This window comes from Glycine max, chromosome 10, assembly GCF_000004515.6.
Source record: "Glycine max cultivar Williams 82 chromosome 10, Glycine_max_v4.0, whole genome shotgun sequence".
Lineage (NCBI taxonomy): Eukaryota > Viridiplantae > Streptophyta > Magnoliopsida > Fabales > Fabaceae > Glycine > Glycine max.
This window is the reverse complement of record NC_038246.2, coordinates 6,389,958-6,402,717: the sequence shown is the minus strand read 5'-3', so window position 1 is coordinate 6,402,717 and position 12,760 is coordinate 6,389,958. Positions and strand designations below refer to the sequence as shown.

Genomic DNA, 12,760 nt, shown 5'->3' with positions numbered 1-12,760 from the left:
ATATTAGTTGTTCTAAATTTTCTCTAAAATTTGGATGACACTTTTTTTAATGTTTGCTTCATATTTTTATCCTCACTATATTTATAAGCATAAAATGGGGGTGATGATTTTGAACCAAATATCTATCTTTAATTGTTTTGACAAACTATGACATTTGAAGCTTTTTTCTCTTTTTAATACCATGGGTCTATCCTACAATTGAAACACTTGCTTATTTTTCATTTAAATCTTTGATCTATTATATATTATTCTTCATTTGATATTTATGACTGCGATATGGATAGTGCTTACAATGAGAAACCTTCTTTCTTGAGCTGACTTATTTATTGCAATGGAATAAAGCTTAGGACTTGAGATGTAATTCTTTATGGAATATTTTTGTTTTGCTTGAAGGGTTAAGTTTAGGTATGATTTATCTGTCAATGATTTTTCATTTATTCAAATTCTCTTATTTCTTAATAATTTATATTATTTTCTCATATTATTCACCTAATGGGTAGTATTTCATATTGGTGAAATTGAAATAGAAGTTTAGCCAGATAAAAATGTTGAAAATTGAAATCAGTACAAGAAATAGGCATGTCTTTTAACAAATTAGGTACCCTATATGATCTTGCCGAATAATAGTCAAAAAATACCTCTTCTTTCGAGGGGTCTTGCTTTTGTTTATCCTATGTGATCAGTCCGAAAAGGGGTGTCCAAAAAAGGAGTACCTGCAAAAAATACTCTGATGCTCAAGTAAGGCTTCAACTTAAGCAATAAATGTGGTAATAAATGCATATAATGAACAATGGTTTTTACCTAGAAGTCTCCCTCTATATATACAAACCTTGTTGGGCCTGAGACCTTGGGCCTTTACGGTTATATTACCATCTATATAATTTATCTCTTAAACAAGATTAGGTATCCTAATCCCATAATTGTTTGCAATGAAAGTTTTTTTATCCTTATGGGATCGAATAGGTACTCGTCTGCCCCAACCAAATACCTATCTGGTATACTGTATATATTGATAATATGTGCCTCATTTCCTAAGGTACCTTTTAACTTTATTAGCATCTTTTGAACTTTTGTGATCATTAAAGAAATCAATGTTATTAAGTATTCAAGAAAGGAGATGTTCCTTTGCTACATATATATCTCAGCATGTTACTTAAGAATAAAATAATTCTTTTAATAACTAAATAACATAGTTGGACTATATTAGCCAAAATGATAATTGAAATTATGCTTATCGATATTTGTAGGTACTTCCTTGTTGCAATTAAGCAAGAAGTAGGAATATTTCATACCATATGAATGAAAATTCAATAGAAAGATCATAATGTAAACATGGAAGTATCATGTGTTGGCAGAGAATTGACGAGAGCAATTATTTCAAGATAGAAAAGTTGGTAGATAAACATGGATTTATAACATCATAACTTGCCCTTGCATGGCTTCTCCATCAACTAAAATGATGTGGTATCCATCCTACGTGAGTATTTTTCCATTTTTTACCAGCAACTTTCCACTTTTCACTCAACTACCAAGAGTAGCAATAATTTATGTCTTTGATTATCTCTTACACATGATGCAGTTTTTCAAAGATGGCCAAGATCTCCATGCCAAGTTAGAAGCTTCTAACATTGGCAAGTTTCTTTCATGTTTTATTCCTTTAATGTTTAGTTTTCATGTTTCTAGGTTTAGTTTTTTGTTTGGCATTCTTTCTAGTTATTAGATTAAGGCATGGTTACTTTGTCTTGATATCTTAATTGAGATTCATGCCTCTTTACCTTAGGAAGCTTTATTTTGATGATAGAAACAAACAAAATGAGCTAAAAAAATTTGAGAGAGTCTCCCTTCAAAATAGTACAAATCACATATAGAAACGCATGTGAAAACATATCATATATCCATGTATATTCATATCCAATAGGCAGGTCAATACCACAAATCACAACATAGGCCTTTGACATTATATCCAAATACATCAACTAGTATTAATGTAGCTCATACATGTTAATAATCACAACTTCTCAAAACATCATAATTACATCATTAGCATATCTCTATGATGAGATCATTTACAACCCAAAATAAAGGGATTTCTTTTATATCTATTCCTACCCCTATCCTTATAGTTGCATTATATTGGAGTCACCAAAATTTACTCTTCATCATATGAAATGGAGGCCTACCAAAGAGATGAACAAATTCCTGGATAGCCAACAAATACTAGGAAATTTAGCTACTCAACCACTTGTGAATCTGAGGGGGAAAAGGAAAGAATGGAATAAGTCACAAGAACTTAATGAGTGCATAATATACAAAATGGACAAGAATGAGAAAGAAAATATAGCACGAGTTTTCCATTAAAAAATAATTGAAAAAACATTTAATAAAAGCAAAAATGAACAAGAATGAGAAAGCAAATATAGCATAAGTTTTCCATTAAAAAAGAATTGAAATGACATTTAATAAAAGCAAAAATAATAAAACTCACTTTCCAAAAACTAATATTACTCTCTTGAAAACTCATTGAAAATATAATCAAGAATAAAAAACTTTACATGAACTTCCACTTATTATTATGTGCACAAAAACGACATTATCTCTTGGTTGTAACAAACAAAAAATAGGAACTATGACATTCAACTCATAAGCTACATTCTCTCTTCATGGCAGTAAACAATATATATATATATATATACATATATACACACACACACACTATTAATATTCAACTTATAGGCTATATTATTTCTTTCTTGTAGGAAACAAAAAATATATATACTATGGTATTCAACCCATAGGATATAATATCTCTTTGTTGTAGCAAACTAAAAATATATACTATAAGTATTCAATCCATATGCTACATTATCTCTTCGTTGTAGAAAATCAATCACAACATCTACAATGAGAAAACAATTTCACATTTAAAATACATTATCAAACTATTAAAATACTCATCAAACCATTAAAGATCACAAAGAATCAAGTTCCAACCAAGTAAAATAAATATTATACTTCATTCTCAAGTGCTCATAGAAACCATAATCACCAAAAGAGATCATTATAAAATTTATTTGCTTCTCCTAAAAATAGTTAAAAGTATCACTAAATATATTAGCTACTCACAACAAAAGAAAACCAAGTCAAACTCTTTCAATGTCAGTAGAGGAGCAACCACGATATTTCCATGGAATCTAGGCATTGAAATCAAGATAATAAAATATTAGACAAAAATTCCAATTTATAATACCTGTCATTTTTTGGGAACCACAATAATCCCACTATTTAATATTCCAAACCCTCACACACAACCCATAACTAATTTATATCAAAAAAATACTCATGCTTGAGAGTTTTAAAGAGACGGATATTATTCCATTTACTCCAATCACCTTCCCATGCTTGAGAGTGCCACGAGGAGACAAGGAACTTGATGAGTTTAGGAACAATGAATGAAAAATACTGGAAGAATGAGAGAAGCAAAATGATGAAGGTGGGGATGGAGAGGGAGCACTCGAGAGATAGGGGTGGGGTTTCTAAAAGAAATAAATTAGGAAAGTGAGGGGGACTCAGGGTGTTTAAAAAACAGAGGATGGGAGCTTTATATTATATTATTTATTATTATTATTTCCTTCTTTCCTATTAGTGAAAAGGTGTGTGTTTCACCCTAATTTCACATCACTAACAATACTCATTATATTGATTTTACTCGTCTTAGTGGCTTGTTACTAGTCTTCATTGTTTAATTTAATTTCTTCAAAATATTATGCTATCATGTCTAAGAATGCACTTTTATCTAATATAAGTTTGGATTAAATATATTTTTGGTCGTGTAAGTTAACGTGCTTTTTATTTTTGGTTATTGTAAGTTGATTCTTCTAATTTTAGTATATTAATTTTTGTCATTTTTAGTCCTTGCAAGTTATTTTGGTCTCTATAAGTTAGCTTTTTTTCATTGTTGGTCCATGTAAGATCATTTTTCTAATTTTAACCTTATTAGTTTTTTTTGTTCATTTTTAGTCTTTATAAGTTTGTGATTTTTCAATTTTAGTCCCTTTGAGATTCTAATGTTTTCATATATAGTCCCCATAAATTTCGCTTACAAGGACCAAAATTAAAAAAGTTTAAATTTATAAGGATTAAAAAATGAATAAAATATCTTACAGGATCAAAATTATAAAATTATAAATTTATATAAACTAAAATTAGAAAAATAAATTCACAGAAACCAAAAATAAAATAACACAAATTTATAGGAACAAAAATATATTTAAGCTTAAAATTTTATTTGACTTGAAATTGGTTTCATTAATTTGCAGCTTGTAGGACTATCCGATTTGCCTGGATACTTTAGCTGGTTATGTTGAACAATCTATGCATCATTGGTTTGAATTAATTAGAAAGATTGCTTCTTCTTTTTTTATCTATCCCACGCAACTGACAACTATTACATCTACCCTTGAACTTTTGTTTTTCCTTTTTTTTTTTTATATCTAGGAGAAGGTGGATTAGGAACTACTCTTATCTAATGTAATTGTAAAAAACTTTCTTTGTTACGTGAATGAAGATTGTCTTTTTATATTTGTCTTCCGGGTGATTTAAATCATGGTTACTCTATCCAATATTCCAATTCCTTCCCCAGCAAATTTTAAAACAAATTGTAAATATATTTTCTGACGGTTATTAGCTGCTAGTAAATCTTATAGTAAAACTCATTCAGAATATATTTTTTAACGATTTTTAGCCAATGGTAATTTTCTTACGATTTATTAGCAGTTATTTAAATCTGTCAAAATTATTTATGACAGACACACAGTCATGACGGTTTTTTTAACCGTCAAAATCGTTATTTGTGATGATTTTTAGTCATCACCAATTACTAACTTTTTTTTTAGTGCATCCATGTGTTTAAAGGTAGATAAATTAAATTATTTTAAATTTTAATTTAATTATACATTAACTTTCTATTTTATATTTTAAAAATAAGAATGAATAGTTTTTATATGATATTTTACTAAAATAATTATGCACTTATCATAAATATAATTGTTTTGGCATTTTTATAATAAAATATATAATTAATTATTGTATTTGTAATTAATGAATCGTTAAGTATATGTATTAAAAATTAACTCTAACTATTGAGTAAAGATTCAGTAAAAAAAAAAACTATTGAGTAAAGACTATCAAAACTTGTAAAAAAATGATAATGTATAAAGATAGCGACTAAAAACACTATTTGATCTTTTTGTTTGATACTTGTTCTGCTGTTCTTGATTACGGAGTTTTATTTTTTTTTTTTTTTTTTTACAATAGTTCGCACTTAGGTTTGATTATAGAATTATGTTTAAATGCGAAAGTAACTCAAACAATTAAGATATCTTAATTAAACAATTCAGATAATAACTCAAATAGTTAATTCAAATAGTAACCCATGTAGTTTAACGTTATGGTCGACCTTGAGATTCGTGATGCTCTGGGCGGACCAAATTTTTTTCCCACATATTTATATATATTTTTTAAATTCATTAATAATTAAAATATAATTAAAATTTTCTGAAAAAAATCATTTTCGATAAAAAAAAAAAAACAGAACTATTAAATCTACTTTGTAAATAGTAAATTGCAAATAAAATTTTAATAATTTTAATTTTGATAAACTTCCTTTATTAGATACAATAATAACATTAATAGTTAATATTCTTTTATAAGCGATAATACCCTGGGAAAATAATTAAAAGTCTTCAAAGAACTCAATATCATAAAATTTAATTTTGATTCAATTGTTAAAATCTCTTTAATGACTTTTAGTTCTTCAAATAAAATTTCACCATCAAAATCATAAGAATTATCATGTTTTAGAGAAAAAAAATTCAGTTTTTATTTTCCTAATTTATCCCTTTTATATAATATTCTGCAACACTCAACCTAACATAAGGCTTCATTGGCATTGCTACATTATAACATTATACGAGAATCTTATTTTAATGTGATAAAAATTTGGTGTTCTTCTAAGGATGAGGTCATGGGTTGTCGTCCACTTTGACAGTACTCAGGACCACCACTGTTTAAACGATGTAACTCATGTTAAGAGAAGTAAAAAAAAAAACTAAATAAATCAAGGAAAAATTAACAAATCAGCATGAGAATTTCATAAAACTATTATGTCAAATTAAATAAATCGCACTTCAAACATTACGTATTATAAATAGATTACTTCTAAAATAACTTTTGGGTAGATAAATTATAACTATCGGACAGCCTATGAGAAAGACTTTATGGTTTATACTTCATGATTAAGCATTTGAATTTTGATTTGTGTCTTTCTTTAGTCTAAGTTTATTATAATGCATTAACAACTGCCGAGAACTGCGAATTGTTATATTAGCCTATTCATATTATGTGTCTCAAGTATCATATAATTTGTTTGGGGAAGTAATAGAGACATCACTTATATTATATTATATTTGTCAATGGTGAAAGGCTCTATTCTACTAACAGACAAGGGAATCAATTATGTTTTTGTGAATTGTGGCAATTCTTTCGGAAGTTGTTAGCTCTCTTACGCCAGAAGAATAAAATGAATAAACCATGCACCTAGGAAAGTGCAATAGCTATTGATCTGAAACTACTTTCCAAAACTGGTCATTGTTATGTGCAGAAATTAGAGTGGAATAAAAATAATGCAACGAAATATTACAACCTGGTCAACATAATTCTGTTGATAGCACTACAAGAAGTAGCTGAATTTAGTGTTGTTTTCCTTCTTAGTGAAATAGTGCTTTTATTTCTGCTTTGTAAGTTCCTTTTTCACTGGTCTCTAGGACTATCCCTCAACCACCTATCTCTTTTTCTTGAAGCATTATGCACCACACATCCAAATATATGGACAAGCAATTTTTCAAGTATAATACTTTGGTTAAAATAAGCTTCTGAGTATTGTGTTTAAAAATTAAAATTAAGAATCTTGAGTTATGTGCTATAGCACAACTTGTGATTAATCCTTGTATAAGCATGGTCTTTCCATTGAAGATGTTTGAATCAGCTCCTTCTTTTGTTCCGTTGAATCTATTCTTGTTGCAGATTTAGCTTCTGTTAGCTTTTAGTTGAGTTTTGAGCTCTTTGTTCTCACAAAACAAAAACAAAATGTTGGGAATTCTGATTGAGTATATTAAAAAAAACTTAATATTGTGCTTAAGAATATCCTCTTTTTAACACCTTTATTTTGGTTTCTTTTGGTGGGACTCTATCTGATTTTCTTTTGATGGAACTCCATAGGTACAGGCTGGGGCGGACCTACGTTTACTATTGGAGGGCATTGGCCCCCTTGACATTTGCCATTTAGCTTTTTCATTAGGTAATACTATATATATGTGGCTAACATGTTATTAAGTAAAATATTAATAATATTGCGATAATGTCATATATATATATGATTTAATATTCTCAATATTAAGTGATTCTGTTAGAGTGAAGGCCCGTTATTAAGAAAATATTAATAATAATATTGTGATAATGTCATATAAATATGGTTTAGTATATCTCCTTTAATAACAGGATCAAATATATTCTTCCTTAAAAAAATAAGAACAGGATCAAATAATATCGGGTTAACATATTGTAAATATAAATTTTAAGTCTGCTATTCACAATACTTTTTTAAATGGCCCAATATCACAATAGGTTTCGAATCACAACTCCGCTATTTCCAATATCGCCGTTAATAACAGGATCAAATATGGTTAACATGTAGGTTTTAGTCATGAATAATAATAGTTTAATTAAACCCTAAAAACAGTTTAATTAAGGGAGGAAAATTATACATTTACGGTGTAAAAAGTTTTATACTATTATTAAATTACAACTGACCATGTATAATAAAATTATTAATTTTTATGCTAATTACTTTAAAAATTATATTAACAATAATGAAATGATGGTGTAAAACTATTTTATATCCATACGTAATTATTAAACTCTTAATTAAGTAAACTAATAACTATTTCAACATGGACACACAATCAATTGTTAATGTTGCCGGAAAAATATATGGTTAACATAAATATCATTTTTTATTATAAATTTATTAAAAATCTTCTTTTTAAATCTTGGTGGCATGTCAAATTGAAAATTGTCATTTGTAAATTTTAAGTCTTTAAAAATATATTTAATACCTTCTATGTAAATATAGTCTCTATTCTTTATTATATATTCTTAGATCTTTTTAGAAAATATGTAAATATTTTGTATGAATTTTAATGCTTATATTTTTATTTGATTCTATCTTTCCAGTGAAGAAGAAAAAATTATTTTGGCCCCTATACATTAAATTAAATCTTGGGTTCACCCCTGGATATAAGCAAGGGCTTCCGTTTTACAGGTTTTCCTGGCTTCTCCTTGGATTTGATTCCCCACTTCCCCCAATTAAGTATTGTGTATCTTTCTTGCTGTTTATATATACATATTTTTAGGTTTGTTGGGTATAGGATCAACAAGTATGATGTTCATCCCTGATGTGATGCCTGTTCCTTTTTGCTGAAAAAAAATAATTTTTATTTTTTATATTTTGAGTTGAACTCTTTTTTTGTGCTTAAGATTTAATTAACACACTCGTTTAGCAAAAGATCATAGTCATAGGATGCATAGTTTGAGTATAGACTCAACTCTCTAGTCATGAATCATGATATGTAGTAAAGATATGATAACAACTACTCTTTGATAACTTTATGATTGGGTGATCTCCATGTGAATTCCACTAAATAAGAAGTGTGATCGATTAAATAAAGAGTTGAATTCCGGTCATTTAGTTAATCGACATGAACTTCATCCAGTTATGAAAAGAATGTTCAAAGAGTATGTGAGAAAATATTCTGCTAGCACTCTTTGTGAATAGAATGACCTTTTGGGGTTGCCACAAGTTGCATAACTTTCATTTGGGGCAAGTGCCAAGTGGCATCAAATAGCAAAGCTTTATTTGTTAAGATGTACAAGAATTCAACCTTTTGTGGCAATATTTATTTCTGTCTTAAACGCTCTATGTATATAGTTGGATAAGAACATTAAATAGAATAATGTTCGATTTGCATCACTTTTGCACTCCTTGTAAAATTTGTTGGATTACTTTAACAGCAAAAAGTGAAGAATGGCAAAAAAAAAAAACTTCTTTAATGAATGTAATAAAAGTGATCTGAAAAATAATCAGAACTCCACCAAATAACCGTGGGCATGTTATGCTTTTATAGTTTTATTAGTGTGGGCTCTGCCCGGTCTTCCACAAAGAAGTTTCGGACTCCAAATATTGACAAATATTATTAAGCTAAGCTTCGGACTACAATAATTGATAACATAGCAGCTATTGAGTTCATATCTGAATCATTGGAGTCAATTAATAATATTTGTCAATATTCTTCAATAAACTAATTAGTCTAATCAGATGCTTCAGTGTATGAAAATCACCTTCTACTATTTTACCTTTAAGCCAGAGAAATTTATATGTTTTTTTTTTGCTTGTCTATTAAATGCTAAATATAATAGTATTTAGCCAACTAGAATTTTTATGAACATTTCTCTTAAGTTTTTTCTTTGGGGAGTGGGGGTTAAAAGCTTGATTTATACACAAAGGCACACACATTTATAAAATTGGGTAAAAAAATCTAAATTAATTAAAACTAAATATACAAACTTCTTTGTGCAATGCACATTGCACATGATGATGCATGTCATCGTCGGTTTCACATGATTTTACAGCCTTTTCGATAGATAGGACTAAAGCAAAATTATATAACACTACTTTTATGTGCAGATAAGAATACAACTTTACTAAAGGGAAACACTCTCCCTAATCGAACAATTAATCAGCGGTCCAACATGTCAGCCATATACTCAGTTTTTCTAACTCTCTTTGTCCTCTTCTTACTGCTTGTAGTTTGATCACAAAAACTTTCACATCATAGGGAAGTGGCTGTCTGATTCCTGCTCATCAAGACTTGTTTGGGGCACTGTAAATAAAATTGTCTTGTATGTTGATCATGACAAGGATGCATTACATAAAGATTTATTTTCTTCTTTTGCTTTAGTAATAGCACTATTGGTACCATTGGTACCATTGGTATATTTTAAAAAATAAATAAATTAATGTTATCTGATTTGTTTGAAATGTTTATATATGTTTTTGTATACATATAAAATTTATATAAAAAAATTACCGAAAGTTGAAAATTTAGTGTATATTTAGTTTCATAGTAAGAAATATCATAATTATCTTTTTTGATAAATGTGATTTTAGTAAAAATACAGATGTTTAGGAGTGATGTTGAGAGAGCTAGCAATACATTTTTTTCTTACAAATTCTCTTTTATTAATTAAAATATTTTGAAAACTACAAAAATTAATATTAAAAAAAATCGTGAAACTCACTGAATTTTATGATTTTCATTTCTCTTTTTGTAATACACTTTTTTAAACACATTTTTATTATTAGCTAAAATTTATTAAAAAACATAAATTATCTAAATTTTACTATTTGTTTGGCCGAGTCTTGCTCATAATTTTATCATTCCCATCTTTTCTTAAAGCAAATAATTTTTTATCAATAAATATTAATTATTAGTTTAATAATTTGTATTAGCCAAAGAATTCAAACTCACAATTAAATCAACTTTATATCTGCTTTGAAAGCAAATAATAGATAATAAGTTAAATAAAATGTATTCCTAACACTTTTCTTTTCTTGTATCAAACTTACTATTCCAACACGAATCACTTCAAAAGTGAATCAAATTTGAATTTACAGAATCTATCAACAAACACTTAAAAATACGAAAATGAAAACCAATGGTATGAAGAGGGAAACAGCTGTCGGCAGAGAAATATGGAAAATTGGTGCTCTACATCCACACCATGCATAATAAATACGTATTGGTGATCTCATCCTTTTCACACTCGGTAGATTTTTCAGTTTTTTTTTTTTTCATTTTGAAGATACGGAGAAAAAGGGTGCAGAACACCGTTTGAGTATGAGTAACTCATCTTTCATTGTTGACTATGGTGGTCACTTTAATTCGTTTTGTTTTGTAGCTCCGTTTTGGACCACTATGAAAATGACAATCCTTATTCTCCTGTGTCTTCATACTGAGATAAACGGTGGTGTTCTGTACACGGAAATGATGCGATGCTCTTATCACATGAAGAATGAAGAGGCTACTTACTACGTACATCATGACCAAGGTTGGTGCCATTGTTGGTTTTGAGTTAAAAGACAAAGATGGTAAATGGGTAGGGTCGGTCCCATGAAGGTGCTTCTAATTTGTGGGGGCTCTCCACGTGATTCAGACCCCTACTTAGAACCAACTAAGTCGTTACTCAGTTATATTGAACTCGGCTTAAGTAAAATCTTAGATTAGAATCCTTTTTAATGAAAGAAAAAAATATGATTGGAATAAAGATTTCAATAAAAGTAATTATTCAAACAAAAATTAGTCATCACATAGCTAGTGAATATTCCGCATCACTTAGGCAAAACCCTCTTGTCTCTCTCTTTCATTTATTTATTCCTTTCTTCAAACCTTCTTTGAGGCATGCTTACTTATTTTCTTTTGCTTTGATACATCTCTATTGGTCTCTCTCTCATTCCCTTAATATTGAACCAATGAAGCAACAAATTGGTTTGCTTTTCTTTGTTCTCCTTCTTTCCTCTTTCTTAGCTTCTGCCCGTCTCCTTGAACCACTGAAAGGTCCAAGACAAGGTAACTACATGACATGGTATTATATTATTATGTATATTTTTTTTTTACAAATTTGTCTTTGTTCACCTGAGGTTGGAACAACTTGATCATATAGGTGAGAAGGAAGTGGAGATCAATGAAAACGCTTTTCCTCAATCATCTCATGAGCTAAAAGATGATATGGAAGAAGTAAGAATGCATATAATGTTTAGCCCTTCTCTATTTGCATGTTACTTAGTCACTTCCACACAGTTTATAACTAATACCCTGACCTGATTGGCTTCTTTATGGCCTGTGAAATATTTTCTGTTTATATTTTGTATTTCCACTTTTAATTATAAAAATGTCTTGTTTCCTTCTAATTTGTTTTCATTTCCATTTTCAATAGTTTCTATACAATTTTTTTAAAAAAACAAACCAAAAATAAAATCAGAAAACATTTTTCCAAACTAAATGGTTCATAGTGTATTTGCACTCTCTCTCTCTCTCTCTCTCTCTCTCTCTCTCTCTCTCTCTCTCATTTGATGCCATTTTATACAGCTCATGGGATCAGAGGAGTGCTATATGAAGGATGAAGAATGCATTAGCAGAAGGATGATGGTGGAGGCTCACTTGGATTACATCTACACCCAACACCATAAACCTTGAATTAATTGAACTTACACCTTGATTCAAACTTCAAAGGCAGAGTATTAAGTATGAATCCCTATATATAAAACCAATAAATCCATGTTCTGTTTTTCCGGGGGTTCTAGTTGTGCCTGTCACTAAATATGAACAAGGGAATTATCAACTATATCAGGCTAAGGATAGATGTTGATATAATCACATAAGGTTTTCGAGATATATGTGAACTATGATTTAAGTATATTTACAAATCACAATCGTGTAAACTATCTATATAATTCCTACGTAATTGTGAGTAAATACAATCATCATGGACATTTCGCCCAAACAATAAGTATTTTTTATGTTAGCACCGTCATGGCCATGGGTAAATGGATTTTTCAACGAGTCCATATAGCGATGTGTTTGTTTAT

General features: G+C 28.9%; 1 protein-coding gene across 1 annotated transcript; it reads left to right on the top strand.

Moving 5' to 3' along the window:
* The first annotated feature begins 11,573 nt into the window (after positions 1-11,573).
* PSK3 (putative phytosulfokine peptide) lies at positions 11,574-12,672 on the top strand. The gene is given in 3 exon segments (NM_001249378.2): positions 11,574-11,741; positions 11,836-11,909; positions 12,261-12,672. Coding segments are annotated over 3 exon segments (279 nt in total). The 5' UTR covers positions 11,574-11,644; the 3' UTR covers positions 12,369-12,672.
* Positions 12,673-12,760: the final 88 nt, after the last annotated feature.